The sequence below is a fragment of the Candida albicans genome, chromosome 5 (genome assembly GCF_000182965.3).
Source record: "Candida albicans SC5314 chromosome 5, complete sequence".
Taxonomy (NCBI): Eukaryota; Fungi; Ascomycota; class Pichiomycetes; order Serinales; family Debaryomycetaceae; genus Candida; species Candida albicans.
Window position 1 is genome coordinate 1,036,640 of NC_032093.1, and position 16,743 is coordinate 1,053,382.

Genomic DNA, 16,743 nt, shown 5'->3' on the forward strand with positions numbered 1-16,743 from the left:
TCAACCAATGAACAAGGAAATATCAGAAGAACCGTCAATTGAACCTCAAGTTCAAGGCAACGAGTCCATTGAAGAGACTCGACTGGAACATAATTATTCAACAAGGTCGAAAGAAAGGAAACGGGAAGAAGAACTCCAAAAGAAATCCCAATTAAAACAAAAACAACATAATGTAGTAATACATCCTAGATTGAAACCAGTCCCCTTTAAAAATCTGGATTTGAATCCTGCTTCATTGCCTGAACCAAATGCAGCAACAACGATAAATGAAATTGAATTTTTTCAAACTGAAGATTTACCATTAAATAAACGCGGTTTCAAATATAAACATTGTCGACCAAACCCAGAGTTCCCCTCTAATTTGTATTCAACAACTGATGTTCCACCATATCATGTATGTGCAAGTTTATTTGATAGATCCTCAGGTATTTTATTCAGTAATGACTTGAAATCAATAACAACAGCACAGGGATGGAGATCATCAAGAACAAATGTTTGCATACGTGAAGGGTCATATTACTTTGAATTTAAGATATTGAATTCGAATGAGAAAAGTCATGTTAGGATAGGAGTTGGAAGAAAAGAAGCTAGTTTGGAAGCACCAGTGGGGTTTGATGGTTATAGTTATGGGTTGAGAGATGTTGATGGACAGTTTATGACAATTAGTCGAAGACAAAAGTTGTGCATTGAGAATGGGTTTAAAACAGGGGATGTAATTGGGTTTTTGATACAGTTACCGTCTTTGGAAGAACATCGAAGGGCACTAGAAGAATTTGTTGCTGAAAAATCACAGTTGAAACCAGAACAAAAATTGAAAAAGAGGAAAAAGAAGAAAATTGAAAATGATATTAAAGATAATGTAAAGTTCATTGAGCATGGCAATATTTTACGAGACCAAATTCCTATCAAATATAAGAATGCGTTATATTATGAACAATATGAATACACAACAACCAAAACAATGGAGCATTTACTCAATCCAGTCACAGTTTTCGGGGAGAAGGCAATCATAGAAATGGATGACAAGAGGAAAAATATACCGGTAATTCCAAATTCCAAGATACGTTTGTTTAAGAATGGAGTGGAACAAGAGCCAATAACCGATCTATATTCATTTTTACCAACAAACATTGAAGATCACGAGGATATTAATTTGGGTCCCAATACTAAACAACAACAAAATCCCAATTACCGAAATACTGACGATGGAACACTAGGGTATTATCCAATGCTTTCGGCTTTCCAATTTGGTGTAGTAAATTTAAATGCTGGACCCAATTTTGAGTTCCCACCACTGGACCCTGTCAAGCCATTGAGTGATCGATACAATGAACAAGTGGTAGAACAATATTACTGGGATCTTGTTGATGAAGTGGAAGCTGAATATTTAGATAGTTTTGATTTATAATGTAGAAGGATCTGGACCAACACGTAACAAATCAGATTCATCTTCGGGGTAGATTTGATTTGTTCTGCAATATACATCGTAACATTTTCTATGAAATGGTTTACTACCAGAAGGTATAATCCAGCCCAATGTGACAATTTCTTTGCATTGTGTACACAACAACACCTTGCCATCGGCATCAGTATCATCACCATTGACCCCATATGTTTCAATTAAATATTCTTTCAACTCACAAAGTGTTTTGATAGACAACATCAATCTGTCATCGATGGTGCTTATAAACCAGCCATCATCTATCAATCTATCAACCATTGAGTCTGCTTCCATTAAATTCTTGTTTGTATTAGTTGAAATAGTTTGATTAGCATTGACTCTAGCCAACGAACAACGATAATCACTGGCCTCAATTATATTTCTAATTAAATATTTTATTACTGTTAGTTCAGCTGTCGTGTAAACTGAACTTTCTTGTACAATCTCGTCGGATAACGTGTTGATAAATATATAATACAAGTCCCCTGTTATTTCATGAGTTTTCCTTTCAATTTTAAAGTTTTGTCCTGATATTTTGGAATTAATCTCGGCAATGTATTGATCTAGTACATTCTTCAGAGGTTGAGTTTCCAGTTGTAAATTTCCAAGCATGAATTTAAATGCCTCAAGCAAAACGCCAGCTTCAACATATCTGACTGATCTTATGTATGTGAGTAATAACCTATGGGCTTCTGAATACATTATTTCCTTAATTTATGGAAAACATAACAAAAAAAAAACAGCATTGAAATATTAATAACAAGTGATTCTTTTTTTTTCCTCAAAATAGGAAGGATGGGACGCCAGTTAGAAGAAAAAATTGATTTCTAGTGAGAGACAACGCGTTCTCATATATTAATATATACTACTATAAATATGATTGTTAATTTGTTGCAAAAAAAAAAAAACTAACACACACACAACTGCCAAAATAAAAACTATAACAGATACAAACAGTGTGATATCAAAATAAGTTATTCTTGAAATAAAACTTATTACTATAAATCTAGAGTGGCGACTGAAAGTAGACAAGATTCGAAAACTTCAACCATGTATAAACAGATACTTACATTTTTGATTTTATTTCTCAGATACATATTGTCGGAGTTCCCAGACGATCCTTATGAAGATGATGACACATCGGACGACAACAATAGTGATTATGAAGGACAAAAATGCAATCCTTATCGGGATAAAGCTTGTTTGGTTAATGATGAAGCATTAGGGAAAAAGATTTTTGAATCATTTGCAGAAGGTACCAAATATTTTACCATAACAAGTTCTACAAGAGGAGTCAGATTTGGGTCTGAAGGGTTAGCTCTAACAATTCAAGATGAATTTGATAATCCTGCTTTGGTTTCAAGTTTTTATATAATGTATGGGAAAGTTGAAGCAGAAATCAAAGGAGCAGCAGGTAAAGGTATAATTAGTTCGTTCTATTTGCAAAGTGACGATTTGGATGAAATTGATGTTGTTGAAATATTTGGTAGTGACCCTTACGAATTTCAAACCAATTTTTTCATCAAGGGCAATACCACAACTTATGATAGGGGAAGATATCATGAAATGCATCCTTCTCCTTTAAGTGAATTCCATAAATATGGTATTGAGTGGTCTCCAGATTTGATTACATGGTATTTAGATGATAAACCGGTGCGTATGCTAGGACGTAGAAACAAACATGGATTACCTTGTTCACCAATGTTTCTTAAATTTAGTCTTTGGAGTGTGGAAGATGATGACGAGGGCACAATTGCTTGGGCGGGAGGAGCAGCCTCGTTTTCAGAAGGACCATTCACTATGCACATTAAAAATCTCAAAGTGCAAGATTATTCCAAGGCACTTACCTATTCCTATGGCAATTTACGCGATGGTAATTGGTTGGATTTAAGGGCTGATGGAGGGTATTTGTATGAAGGACACAAGTATTGTCTTCCACCGAAAATGTTGGACAAACTTAAACCAACACCAAAGCAAGAAACTGATGACGATCAAGTGTTAACAAGTAGTAAACTGCAAAGAGTAGCAACAACAATTAGTGAAGATAAAAACACTGTTTCGTATTATCCTCCCTCTGCTACCAATTCACATACAACCTGGGATCGATTACTGGAATGGGAAACTGAACAGGATGAAACAGGAACTGATGATACGGAAAACTCCGACAACGAAGAAGAAGAGTCAATAACAGCTATACCTATTTCAAAACTGAGAAAAGGGTCAACAAGAAGGTTAGACATTTCAACACAATTACCTCCACTTTCACAGAATGAATCTAAAATTGCAGAAATTAAAAACATCACAACAACCAAACATATCCATAATACAACAACTTCTTTGCAAATCAGTAAAATCAAATCCAAGAAGGTAGGGGTCACTACCACAATTTATAGCAGTTCAACACCACAATCAACTTCTAAATCACGGATGCCATATAATATCTTTTTCAACTATCCAGGGAAAGAAAATTCAAGATTCAAATCAGGTGTTTCAAGTATATTGGCCACATCTTTCAGTAGTGTTGTGATTGCAGAAATTTTAGTTATCGTGGTGTTGTTACTATAGAAATGTTTCTTTATTGTACTATTAAAATTTTTTTTTTTCAGTATGTAGGAAGATTTAGTTTTTAATGGTTGCGGTATTTTTTTGTACTACATGGGGGCGAGCGAGTGATGGACGTGATGCCTAACTTCTTGGTGTAATTGGTGATGTAATCAGGTCGTGTAGGAAATGTTAAAACTGGACGAAAGAAATTTACTGTCGTCCGAAAAAAAATGAATAAACTAGTAATAATAGTCACGTGTATGCGAGTGGATCACCAGATGACACTAAACATAATGTGATGGTTCCTCTCTCTCACACTCTTCTTTCTTTCTTTTTGTCTATTGTCTAATATAGATTGTAATATTCATTTATTAGAAAAACCCCGAAATATAATCTCCAAAAAAAAATTGAAATAAATTATAAACCATCTTTCCACTCTCCAAAAAAAAATAGGAAAATAAGATATATATTTGAATAGCTTTTTCTTATTATTGAATTCTTTAATTTATCGTTTATTGCAAACAATCAATTATTCCTTATTATTTTGGGCAGATAACGAATTAGAAATATGCCTAGCTCCTCCGACGCAATCAATAGGATAAGTTACATATCCCTTGTCACCAGTGACAATGACAAATTCAACCAAACATTCCAATTCTACAGTCAATTGGGATTTAGATTGACAAAAAGTTTCTCCAAAGTTTCAAGCTACGGATCTGGATTAGGTGCCAACCATCCAGAATTCCAATTGGGTGTTTCTCATGATTCACTTAAAGAAGTTTGGTTAGAATCTTACCCATTACAAAATGTCGACAGTAATGGAAACCTTCGTCCTTGGCAAGAAATGGAAGTTTATGACGGTGATAATTGTGAAAGATTAAATGAATCAACTGTGATTAAAGTTAGATTACTTGGCGAAACCCCTTTGAAGTCAATTTCTCAAAAACAATTTGTGTTTTTCACCACTCAATTGAATAAAATTGAAAAAATCTTGACCGATGCAAATGTCAAATATGGGAAAGTTGTTGATAATGTCATTTTAGCTGAGGATCCATTAAGCAACATTATCAGTTTTTCCAATACTCAAAATGAATTGTGTAAAACTAGATTCCAATCACCAGAAGAGTATGTTGAAAAAACCACTGCAGAAATATTGGCTAAAAGAAAGAAATCTCAATTGGGTTCTAAATTTGGTTCATTTGAAGAAATTTCACCAAGTGAAGTTGGCGGTGGTAATGGTTTACGTAAAAAGAAAATTGGGGTGATGACATCTGGTGGTGATGCTCCTGGTATGAATCCAGCAGTTCGTGCTGTTGTTAGAGCCGGTATTTATTATGGTTGTGATGTTTATGCCGTTTACGAAGGTTATGAAGGGTTAGTTAAAGGAGGTGATCTTTTAAAGAAGATGGAGTGGAGTGATGTTCGTTCTTATATGTCTCTTGGTGGTACTTCAATTGGTACTGCTAGATGTAAAGAATTTAGAGAAAGAGCCGGAAGATTACAAGGGGCATACAATATGATCAAGAATGGTATTGACGCATTAGTTGTATGTGGTGGTGACGGTTCATTAACTGGTGCTGATTTATTTAGAAGCGAATGGCCATCACTTGTGAAGGAATTAGTAGACACTGGAAAATTAACTAAAGAAGAAGTTTCACCTTATGAACATCTTACCATTGTTGGATTGGTTGGTTCCATTGATAATGATATGTCTGGTACCGATGTTACCATTGGTGCATTCTCTGCCTTAGAAAGAATCACAGAAATGGTTGATTATATTGGTGCCACTGCTGCTTCTCATTCTCGTGCTTTTGTTGTTGAAGTCATGGGTAGACATTGTGGTTGGCTAGCATTATTGTCTGGTTTGGCCACTGGAGCTGATTTTGTTTTCATTCCTGAAAGACCACCTAAAGCCGGATTATGGAAAGAACAATTGAAAGAAGTATGTTTGAGACACAGAGAATATGGTAGAAGAAAAACCACCGTTATTGTTGCCGAAGGGGCCATTGATGATGAATTGAACCCAATCACTTCAGAAGAAGTCAAACAAGTTTTAGCTGATTTAGGATTGGACACCAGAAATACCATTTTGGGACATGTTCAAAGAGGTGGTACTGCTGTTGCTTTTGACAGAAGATTGGCTACTTTACAAGGGGTTGAAGCTGTTAAAGCAGTTTTGGAAATGACACCAGACACACCATCACCAATGATTGGTATATTGAAACACAAGATTGTTAGAATTCCATTAGTTGATGCTGTTAAACAAACTAAAGCTGTAGCTGAAGCCATTAGCAACAAAGATTTTGATAAAGCTATGAGTTTAAGAGACAATAGTTTCTACGATGATTATAGATATTTCCGTGATATTTCTATTTATGATGATGGTAGTAAACAATTGAGTGAAGATAAGAGATTAAATATTGCAATCGTTCACGTTGGTGCCGCATCTGCTGGTTTAAATGCTGCCACTCGTGCAGTGGCATTGTACAGTCTTTCTCGTGGCCACAAATTGTATGCTGTACAAGATGGATTTGCTGGTTTAGTCAAAGGTGATTTGAAGAACTTGACATGGATGGATGTTGAAGGATGGCATAGTCTTGGTGGTTCAGAAATCGGTACCAATAGATCCTTACCATCACAAAACATTGGTAAAGTTGCCTACAATTTACAAAAATTCAATATCCAAGGGTTATTGATTGTTGGTGGATTTGAAGCTTTTACTTCATTGCATGAATTATCTGAACAAAAAGCCAATTATCCAATATTTGAAATTCCAATGGTGGTTGTTCCAGCAACAGTTTCAAACAATGTTCCTGGTACTGAGTATTCTCTTGGTGCTGACACCTGTTTGAATCAATTAGTTTCATACTGTGATGCAGTTCAACAATCAGCATCTTCAACTAGAAGAAGAGTGTTTGTAGTTGAAGTGCAAGGTGGTCACAGTGGGTATGTTGCCTCCTACTGTGGATTGATAACTGGTGCTTTAGCCACTTATACACCTGAATCAAACATAAACTTGAGAGAATTACAAGGAGATATCGATTTATTGCAGAAAGTGTTTGCCACTGACCGTGGTGAAGATCATAATGGTACTCTTATTGTTAGAAATGAACAAGCCAGTGCTGTTTATTCGACTCAATTGATTGCTGATATTCTTAAAGAAAATGCCAATAAAAGATTTGAAACCAGAACAGCAATTCCAGGTCATGTTCAACAAGGTTTCACACCAAGTGCCAATGATCGTGTTATGGCAGTTAAATTCTCATTAAAAGCCATGGAATTTATTGAAACAAGAAATGGGTGTTATGGTAAACACGATCGTAAATTCTCTGATGAAGAAATCAGTGAACATTCTCAAGTTGTCATTGGTATCCATGGAGATGTTGTTAAATTCACATGTATCAAACATTTGTATGATAATGAAGCTAATGTTGCCTTGAGAAAGGGTAAGACAGTTCATTGGACCGATATGATTGATGTGGCTAACATTTTGAACGGTAAACTGTTGTTGAAAAAACAAGAAAGATATTAGAAATGAAGAACAGAAGATAAGGAGTTGTGTAAAATAGTAAGATTTGTAGTCCCCAGTATAGTTTGATTTTTTATACTCATATATGTAATTCAATGTGTTGTAACTTGGACTTAGTTAGTATCTGGAACAACAACATTACTCTTGTAGAATAATGCCTATAAGTGCTAACTTCTTGAATAACCAATTCGAGTTAAATCTGAGTTGGGAAAGAGATGAGGTCCGTTTTCGGTTCCGTTTGCCAATTGTCGAAAAGTTTCGGTATTCCGAGTAATTTGAATCGGTAGTTGAATTTGTTTATTGTTTCTGGAGTGGCTTTGCTTGATGGGGCGAGTTGATGCATTTGTGTAGATATTCTCCCAAGAACATACCATTATAAACATGAAACTTTCAGGCTGATAAAAAATTGTTTAAGCCATTTCATACGAGCAATTCAGCCTAAACCAAGAATGGAATGAAGTGGTATTTTCTCCTCGTTTAAACAATTATGGTGGGGCAGTCAATGTTGTTTCATGCTGGTTTTCGTTTTTCAGAAATAGAGTATAATGTGTTTCAAGTTTTAGAGAATATACTAAAAAGAATTTAGGGGAATGGACGGCTGTAGACGCAAACAAAGAAGTAGGTAGCATTTTCCATCTAGACTTGACTTATATTCATTGTATTTCTTATCACATGCTTATCGAATTTAGTAAGTTCTTTGTTTTATTGATTTCGCATTCAAAGTTTGCAGAAAGAACAATATGTAGTTAGTTAATTAGTTAACTGATTCCCAATCTAATTGTAATGTCCGTACTTTACATATTACAATGCACGTTTGATTGTTAACAATAAACATTACACTCTGTAACATTTTAAATCTCATTATGAATCAAGTTTTGAATGAGAGCCGACTTTGCAAAGAATTACAATATGTCATTTTGAGGAATCTCCCACACCGGGGTATAACTAAATATCTTTTTGATCTGCAAAAATAAAAGCCAGTAAATGCAGAAACTAAATGCTAAATATCAGAAATAGACAGTAGAGTACGTGAAAACTAAAATAACGTGAGGCTAATACTCTAGATTGGAGTTAACATTCTTAGCGCTTATCATAGTTGTCTTTATCATTTCATCCTCATTACTATTTGATTGTAAACTCGTTGAAGTCTGAAACCAGCCCCGCATACACAAAATAGATCAATTTCAAAGTTTTTGTTTGAACAATAGACCTGAATGAAGACCACGGCGAAATACTCGCAAGAAACAATGAAGAAGAATGAAGCAAGTGAAATCAATATTTTGAAAATAACAACAGAGTTGACAAAGCGTCTAAAACCAAGAGATTCAAAAAAGTATTATTGAAGTATTTTATTAGCTTTATTCAACTGTATCGTCTACTTTCTTTATCATTACTTCTTATTGCACTCTATAGTCTAATTTAGGTGAAAGAAAAAAACATAATTGTGTGATTTCTGGGGAACCAAAAACGCAATCTGGAAAAAAAGCATTATATCTAATTGGTCAAACTCTTGAAATCTTTATCACTGTTAAATTAGCTAAACTATAGTACTAGCCAAACTATAGTACTAGCTAGCTAAAACGTTTGTGTTTTGGGGTCCTATCGTATTATTGTTATAGACACTACAACGTTACAATGGATTGTTTTTTTTTTCTTTCTTTCTTTTAGGAACGGCAACGATCGTTTTCAATAATGCGAAACAAAATTGCCAGTTGAAATTATTCATTTTTTAAATTTTTTTTAAATAAAAATTTCTTGGTGTAAATATGCGTAACTTATTTATTAAATCAACCGTATCTGTATGATTTTATGCCCTACATCGTACGTTTGGTACGTGAAACAACTTGTAATTGATAATTTTTTTGAAATTATGTATAATTTAGTTAAAAGTTGGAGTTTGATCAAGAAAAAGCGAATGAAGTGAGACAACAAAAACTAAAAGACGGCAATGGAAGAGAATTCTGAAAAAAAACATGTTACCTGAAGGTAAAAAGATGGATGAGCACTAATATCCGAGAAATTGAAGTTCAAAATTTTTGTGAAGACAAATTGACTACTCAAAACTCAACCTAAGGCTACAAACCAAAAGGAAGAAAAAAAAGAGAAAAAAGAGAAAATTTATCGAATGTTAAAAATCTATTTTAGTTATTGCAGAGCTTGTTAGGCTTGTTACTATTTTTTATTTTAATACACAGTACATTTTGCAGCAAACTAAAAGGTTGCTTATATGCATAATTGACTAAAAGTTTTCAATTGTTTTTATTTTGCACTTTATGCATACCAACTGTTGGTAGTAGTGTAGGACATAAAAAAATAATAACTACTAGCCGAGCCAATAAATACTTCTACGGTGTCTTGTTTCTCCTTTTTTTGCATTTTGGTAATCACTTTGCCACTTGCTCTAAAACAGGTTTGGAATGGTTTGTAAACTATTCACGACTTGTCTGTTTTGACAAACGTTTGAGAAATTAAAATGCAGCAATGGATTTCGACATTGATGGCGTTACTTTTGCCAATACAATTTAAAATTCTCTATTATTATTGAAATGTATATATCCGTTTCAACAAGTGAAGTGTGCTAACAATTGTCTTGAATTGAACAATGATCCCTGCTTTTCCACAATGTTTGGGAATTGACAATTTGTAAACAAAAAAAATGGCACCATAAACATCTAGTATTTTCTCCAAAGAAACAAAAAACAAGAATGAGAAATAGCCTATATCGACCATAATTGTTGGAATGTTTTTTTGACATACCCCAAGAATTAATGCCTTGACGTTCTCTTTTAAAACTAGTTCACGGACCTGGAATTTATTTTAATTCCTAAAATGGTATTTTTGAAAAAAAAAAATATAATGGGGGAAGAGGCGAGAGAATAACCAAACAAAAAGGGGAGGAGACATGGAACGACCATCTAAAACATTAATCCAAACTGAGACATCCAAATATGAAGGACCAACACATCAAAATGCATATCGAATTGAATCATCATCCCGCATAATAGCAATTAAAACAAAAGAAAAAAACAAATAACACAAACTTATACTACACAATTAAACAGATGACGGGTTTGAATCCTCACATTAACAAACAAACATTTACAATGGAAGTCAGTAGAACCAATTGTAATGATTACTTGCGGTAGATGCTCACCTACGGTATAGTTGAACCAAATGCGGAGTGGATAAACTGTTAGTCTAGACAGTGGTTACAATCTCATGGCCACGTGAATGCTTTAAAGCCAATGGCTGTAATGATTGTGTTTAGACGGTGAGCTGTAAATTAAGACCAAGTCTAACGCATTAATGAAACAATGGATGCAAGGAAGAAAGTTAGTTTTTAGGTAAGCAAGCAATGTTTAGTAGAACGACTAAACCATACATGCAAAGTAGTAAAAATGGAGGTTGCTGTAAACTTAGCACAAGAGCAAGGGCAATTGAGAGCTGAAATGAGGCTATGGTCTACATTTGATGTTGCAGGTACAGTCATGGACATGGCTAGAGTATCAATAGCCGACAATGGAATTATTGTAGTTGCCAACGTTGCTGTTGTTTGTAGTTTGAGAGACTATGTTGCTGATGAAAATATTGTCCTAACTCGTCTTATTGTTGTGTCTATGCAAATCAAGTAAAAAAATAAAGAATAAAATACTGGTTTACAAAAATAGAAGTTCTGTTTGGGGCAACTAAATCTGAAATCGATAAAATGTCGTTCTGGCAATTTTTTCTCACTTACAACTGAATTTGCTGTGTGACACAAAATAAAATAATTGTTCCGTATTTAACCATCTCTGCAGATACTTGTACTCGTCTATGAACGCCTCATCCTGTATCGACCCACCTCCAAATACTTACAATTGGACTGGCAATACTGCTACAATGAAACTAGTAGCTAACAGAACTTTGGTGTTCATGTCGTTAATGCCGTGCCAATAACTACTTCAAGAACCTTTTCTAGTTGTTATAACTAGTAAATACGAACCGTCTGATTTCTTCCCTCCCACAAAAAAATAGAGAATCATTCATTAATCATTAAGAGTTACACAACAAGCAAGGGAAATAGAAAATTTAAAATACCCAGGTAAGTGAAACAAATGATATTCTTCTATTTCGATATTTTGGCCAGTATAGATAATTCAAACAATAGACGAAAGAAGAAAAAAGAAAACTGTGATAGTTATTTTGAAAAATAGGAGTTAAATATGATTAAAATTTTTGCCAAGAAGTTGAAACAAAATACTGCAAAAAAACAAAGAATGGAGAAGAATTTGAAAATTCTGTAAATATGATAACATGAGGAGTGGTGGTGGTGGTTGTGGTGGTGCTAACATTATACGTGTTTACGTATCATGATGACATGAGAAGTAATTACAAAAAAGGATCAAATTTCAAGTTGATATTATTTCAAAATGGCTTCTCGTTTTCAGTTTCCAAATATGTCTTTCACCTAATAGTGTCAACGTTGGTGCGAGAATTATTATTTTTTGAAAAAAATCTGCTAACAGTTGCCAAGAAACAAGATTTGAAACCCATAAAGCAACATTCAATACAAAATTTGTCATTATAACTACCAACAATAACATCATGGTTATTACTGCAATAGAAACTTCACTACAAAAGAAATCACTTGTGAAATGAACAATTAGCACCGAAGGCTGCTAAAGACTTCAGGAGTCGAAGAATAAAAAAAGAAGGAATGATGGCTTTGTTGTTTCTTCTTCACCAACTATTATTTAGTTGTTAATTCATAAACCCTATGGTTCTGATATTCACCAATGGGTATTATTGTACTCGTTTCTGATCAATATCTCTACTACGAACGCTTATTGTTTATTATATATTTGGATATATGGCACAAGAAACAACAACAATAATAATAATACTTATTAAATTTGTGTAAAATTTTCAATTTTGTCTTGTCATAAGTATTTATTTTCTTGGCTGTGAAAGTACGATACAATACCCAATGCAGTAGACGCATATAATTCTAATTCTTTTGTTATTTGGTTTGTATCACTAACTTGTTACATGTTTTAGTTTGTACGTTTTTTTGGTTTGTCGATGAGTTTGATTCTTCGTTCTTTTTGTTTTTTTCTGCGTTTCAGTTTCAAAAATATTTGGTAGCATAGGACTGGTGTTTGTGAGTTTCACTATTAGCCAATTAGGTAATAAATGTTTAGTTTTAGTACTGACAAAAAAACCAAGTGGCCTTAATGCCAAAGAGAATTTTAGAGATGGTTTTTGGTTATCCAAACTAAAAATCAAAACGCACAGGATAGTAGAACTCTATTATCCAGAGAAAAGCAGGGAACTCCATGAACAATCTTAGGGGAATCAAGCAAATTGGAAGAATAGAGAATACAAGACGTCGATCAATTCATGCCAAGAATAATATCAAAGATCGTGGTCAGTCCCCCCCAGACCAAATCGGGTAATTTCAAATTATATATAATTACCAATTGTATGAATAATAATAATAATAATAATGATAATAGAGATTCCTTATTTTCTTTTTTCTCTCTCTCTGTTTGCTTAACGAAAAGTAGATCAAATTGTCCTCAATACATGTCAATTAGATTATTATTATCATTTGAAACCACACCACAATTTGAGGAATCTCAATATTAGTTCTTCACCTAGTTACTAGACTGAATTTTATACAAATGAGATACATTGTAACAGTGTCTATGAGCGATTTCATTTGTCTATAATCAATAAAAACTTTTCTATGGGGATGAAAAGGCAATAAAGATCAAATCTATAAAATGAATCTAGCCAAACCAATTGGTAAGTAAAGCGGTAGAAAATAAAAGCCCATTAATCAAGTTCACTACTTCTGCAACAAAAAAGCAAACTTAGCACAAATGAACCCATATAATACCATGCCATAACTTGCTTGTATTGTTGTTACTATTAGCTAATAGCAAGGGGAGTAGGATATGTTGCTAACAAAGTAGAAGCAAACTGCACAACAAAAGACGTGACAATACAAAAGGCAGAACAATAAAAAGACATTCAATTCAGAAAAAGAAGTATTCAAGCATTGTTACCAATTAATTGATACTTCCAAATAATTGCTATATTGAAAGCAAAACAACCCCTCCCCCACCAAAACCGAAGCAAAGTTGTAGTAAACGTGGCAAATCTATGTGTCACAAATTGCTTTTTGTATGAAAGGTCATTCAAGACAAAAAAAACGATACCCCTAATCAACTGCTGTAAGAAATAAGAGCAAGGCTATAACATTATACAAGAACAGATTCTACACAAATTGTTCTCAGTAAACTGCAGCAACAAAACTACGAAGAACTTTAATGGTCAACCTCCTTTTTGCTTTTGTACATTAGTTATTATTTCTACTTAAAACCAAACAAAAACTTATATAATCAATCAAGAGTATTTTCTTTGATACAATGCATCATTTGTTTTTCTATTTTGTGGCTTACAAATGAAAATGAAAACGAAAAAGAAAAAGAAAAAAAGAAGGTCAATATAATATAAGATAATTTAATGTGCCATACGAACAAACAAACATGAAGGAATACAAAAATAGAAATTGTTAATACTACAGATTCGAATAATTAGTTAATTTTGTATCCGAGGTTAAACTAGTAGTGATAGTTGAATAGTCCAGCTGTCCTTTTTTTCAATTTAGCTTTGTGTCAAAGTACTAAAATATTTTTGCAATCATCATCACTACACTTTCATATTAAATAGTTGTACGTACTGCGCATACAAATTATATAGTCAGAGGAATAAATGTCGTCTGAGCAACAGAAGAACTGAGAAGAATTCAGAGTCAAAAAAATAAAAAATCACGCAAAAAAGTATTTTGAAACGACATTTCCTTAGATTTGCAAGAAACAGTTCTTATTTTCCCTTTGGGAACAAGACTGTAAGGTACACATTATCACCAAGGTGTATTGAACAAGTAGAGCCGATTCATTTCTTTTTTTTTTGGATGATAATGGTGGACAGAGAGTTATTACCAATTGAATGACAAAAATAGAACAGTAAGTAATAACTAAAAAAAAGAAAGAAAGAAAGCAAATATTGGCGAAAGTTGGCGAAAGTTGGCGAAAATAAAAAAAAAAAAAATTTAAAAAATTTAAAAAATTTTAAAAAAACTACCAAGAATACAATGAAAATATAATAATATTGACAGAAAAGAAGGAAAGGAGGAGGAAAAGAAGAAGAAGAAATATAACTGATGGTTGGGAAAAAGAATAATTCATCATACATTATTTAGTTTCAATTGTTATTGACTTTGTATTAAAATAAAAATTCAGAGGAACTAAAAATGTGAATTATTTTCTTATTTAAATTCTCTCCTAATTGACACAAAATATAATCAAGCGTTTTGTACTTCTTCTGTTGAATGGATAACTATGGATATCTTCTTTCACCTTCTCTTTCTGTTTCTGTTTCTATTTCTATTTCTATTACTACGTCTATTCTTGTGCTGGACATTCCTTGACTATTGTTTTATGTTATTTCATTTTATTTCATTTCATTTTATTTTATTATGATTTTGGTTTGTATTGCTTTGTTTTGGTTTGCTTTGTTTTTGCAACTTTGTGACTCTTTAAATTGTTTCGCCATCTCATGTTTGGACTATTGTACCAATTTCTTTTTGACTGTTAACTATTTTTTTAATGAATTTACTAAAAAGAAACAAAACACCAAGGAGCTTAATGCCAATAATAGTTATATAATTTTAGGACTTTATGCATGCATATTATTCAAACGTACATATAATACATGTTTATTATATAGAAATCTCAAACTTTCAACTTGTTTCCTATTGTTTTTGCGATATCTCTCTCGCCTCACATAGTCATACATCTATATATAATATATCTAGACAGTTAAGACATATAAGTAGGATAATCAAATTAATATAAAATAGACATAAATTGTCTTAAAATATTCTTTTCCTTTCCTTCCCCCTCCTAAAAAATTCTTTTCAAAACTTTCTATTAGATATTTTGCTTTTCATCTATACACAAGTTGATTTACTTTACCTTTTGTCCCTAAAGTTATATCATCCAAATATCACTACTACTGCTACCATTAACAGTTACAAGTAATTTGCTCAAATAAGAATCAATAGAGAGAGAAAGAGCAATTAACCAAACAAGTATCTACAAAACTACTTCACATCTTTTCAGGAGAGAACTCCGTATTAAACTTTTTTAATCGGTTTGTTTCTTACTATAAATCTGCATCACATCCAATTATTATTCTTTGATCAACTACCACCCCGCCTTGTGCTGTCGGCCACCACCCCACCCCCAGTATATTGCCGTTGATTAGTAACATTACTAAATAAACAAAGATTTGAAGCAAATAGAAGAATACTTTAAATTTTATTTTATTTTCCTTTCCTTTGCTTTGCTTTGCTTTGCTTTTTTTTCAATTTACTAGTTCCAACTATTATCATTAAAACTAGAATTGAAAAAAAAAAAATAATCAATAATAAATTGCTTTTCTTTTTTTAAGGCAAAAAGATTATCTATATAATAATCTGTCAAGATTAATTATTAATTGGTTTGTTCATTTGATCAATTGTTTTCAAATTATTTTGTTGACAAGGAGAAGTTAGAAGAAAAAGGAAACATTTACGAACAGAGAACAAAGTTAAACAACAATCATTATCTTATACATCCCAATTACACTTTTAGACCTTTCATTTGGTGTTTCCCCTCCCCACTCCTCCTCCTCATCTTTTTACACCCCCCTGATTTATATTTTTTCAAGATATTTGAAACAAATAATACAAAGGAAAAAAGTATACTTTGTCAAGTCAAAGCACAATCATAATAGGGAGAATACTTTAAGAAAAATCTTGGACTGAGACCAATTAAGGATATATTATTGTCAAGTTTAAAACTTTGTTAGTTAGACTATTTTTATTTGGTCATTATTAGTTAAACTTAAAAATTAGATTCTTTAAAGGGTTCTTTTTCTTCAGAAGAAAGAATAATTGTTGAAACAGATTGATTCTATTGTTCTTCTTTTTGATATTTCACAATTTTCAATTCCATCATTCTAAACTGATAAACCCAATACTTATTTGTTTCCCCCTTTTTTTTTTGTTTGTTTTTGGCCTTTCCCCAATTTTGTGGGAAATAGATTGTTATATATATATACATACATATATTAATCAATTGGAAATTCCTCCTATAAACTTTTCCAGTTTTCCAATTTTTCATATTAACTATCTGTC

General features: G+C 32.8%; 4 protein-coding genes across 4 annotated transcripts; 3 read left to right on the forward strand and 1 right to left on the reverse strand. All coding sequences in view use genetic code 12, as the record gives it.

Annotated features, from left to right (window-relative positions):
- Positions 1-7: 7 nt before the first annotated feature.
- ASH2 (Ash2p) lies at positions 8-1,408 on the forward strand (the record flags this gene model as incomplete). The annotated part of the gene is made up of 1 exon (XM_716780.1): positions 8-1,408. One exon carries the CDS (start codon positions 8-10, stop codon positions 1,406-1,408), a length of 1,401 nt encoding a protein of 466 aa, XP_721873.1.
- CAALFM_C504790CA (uncharacterized protein) lies at positions 1,403-2,053 on the reverse strand (the record flags this gene model as incomplete). The annotated part of the gene is made up of 1 exon (XM_716781.2): positions 1,403-2,053. The coding sequence occupies one exon, from the start codon at positions 2,051-2,053 to the stop codon at positions 1,403-1,405; it is 651 nt and encodes a 216-aa protein (XP_721874.2).
- Positions 2,054-2,491: 438 nt separating this feature from the next.
- Positions 2,492-4,006, forward strand: CRH12 (Crh12p; the record flags this gene model as incomplete). Its single annotated transcript, XM_716782.2, has 1 exon — positions 2,492-4,006. The coding sequence occupies one exon, from the start codon at positions 2,492-2,494 to the stop codon at positions 4,004-4,006; it is 1,515 nt and encodes a 504-aa protein (XP_721875.1).
- A 547-nt stretch (positions 4,007-4,553) lies between these two features.
- Positions 4,554-7,517, forward strand: PFK1 (6-phosphofructokinase subunit alpha; the record flags this gene model as incomplete). The annotated part of the gene is made up of 1 exon (XM_716783.1): positions 4,554-7,517. One exon carries the CDS (start codon positions 4,554-4,556, stop codon positions 7,515-7,517), a length of 2,964 nt encoding a protein of 987 aa, XP_721876.1.
- Between the last annotated feature and the right edge of the window lie 9,226 nt (positions 7,518-16,743).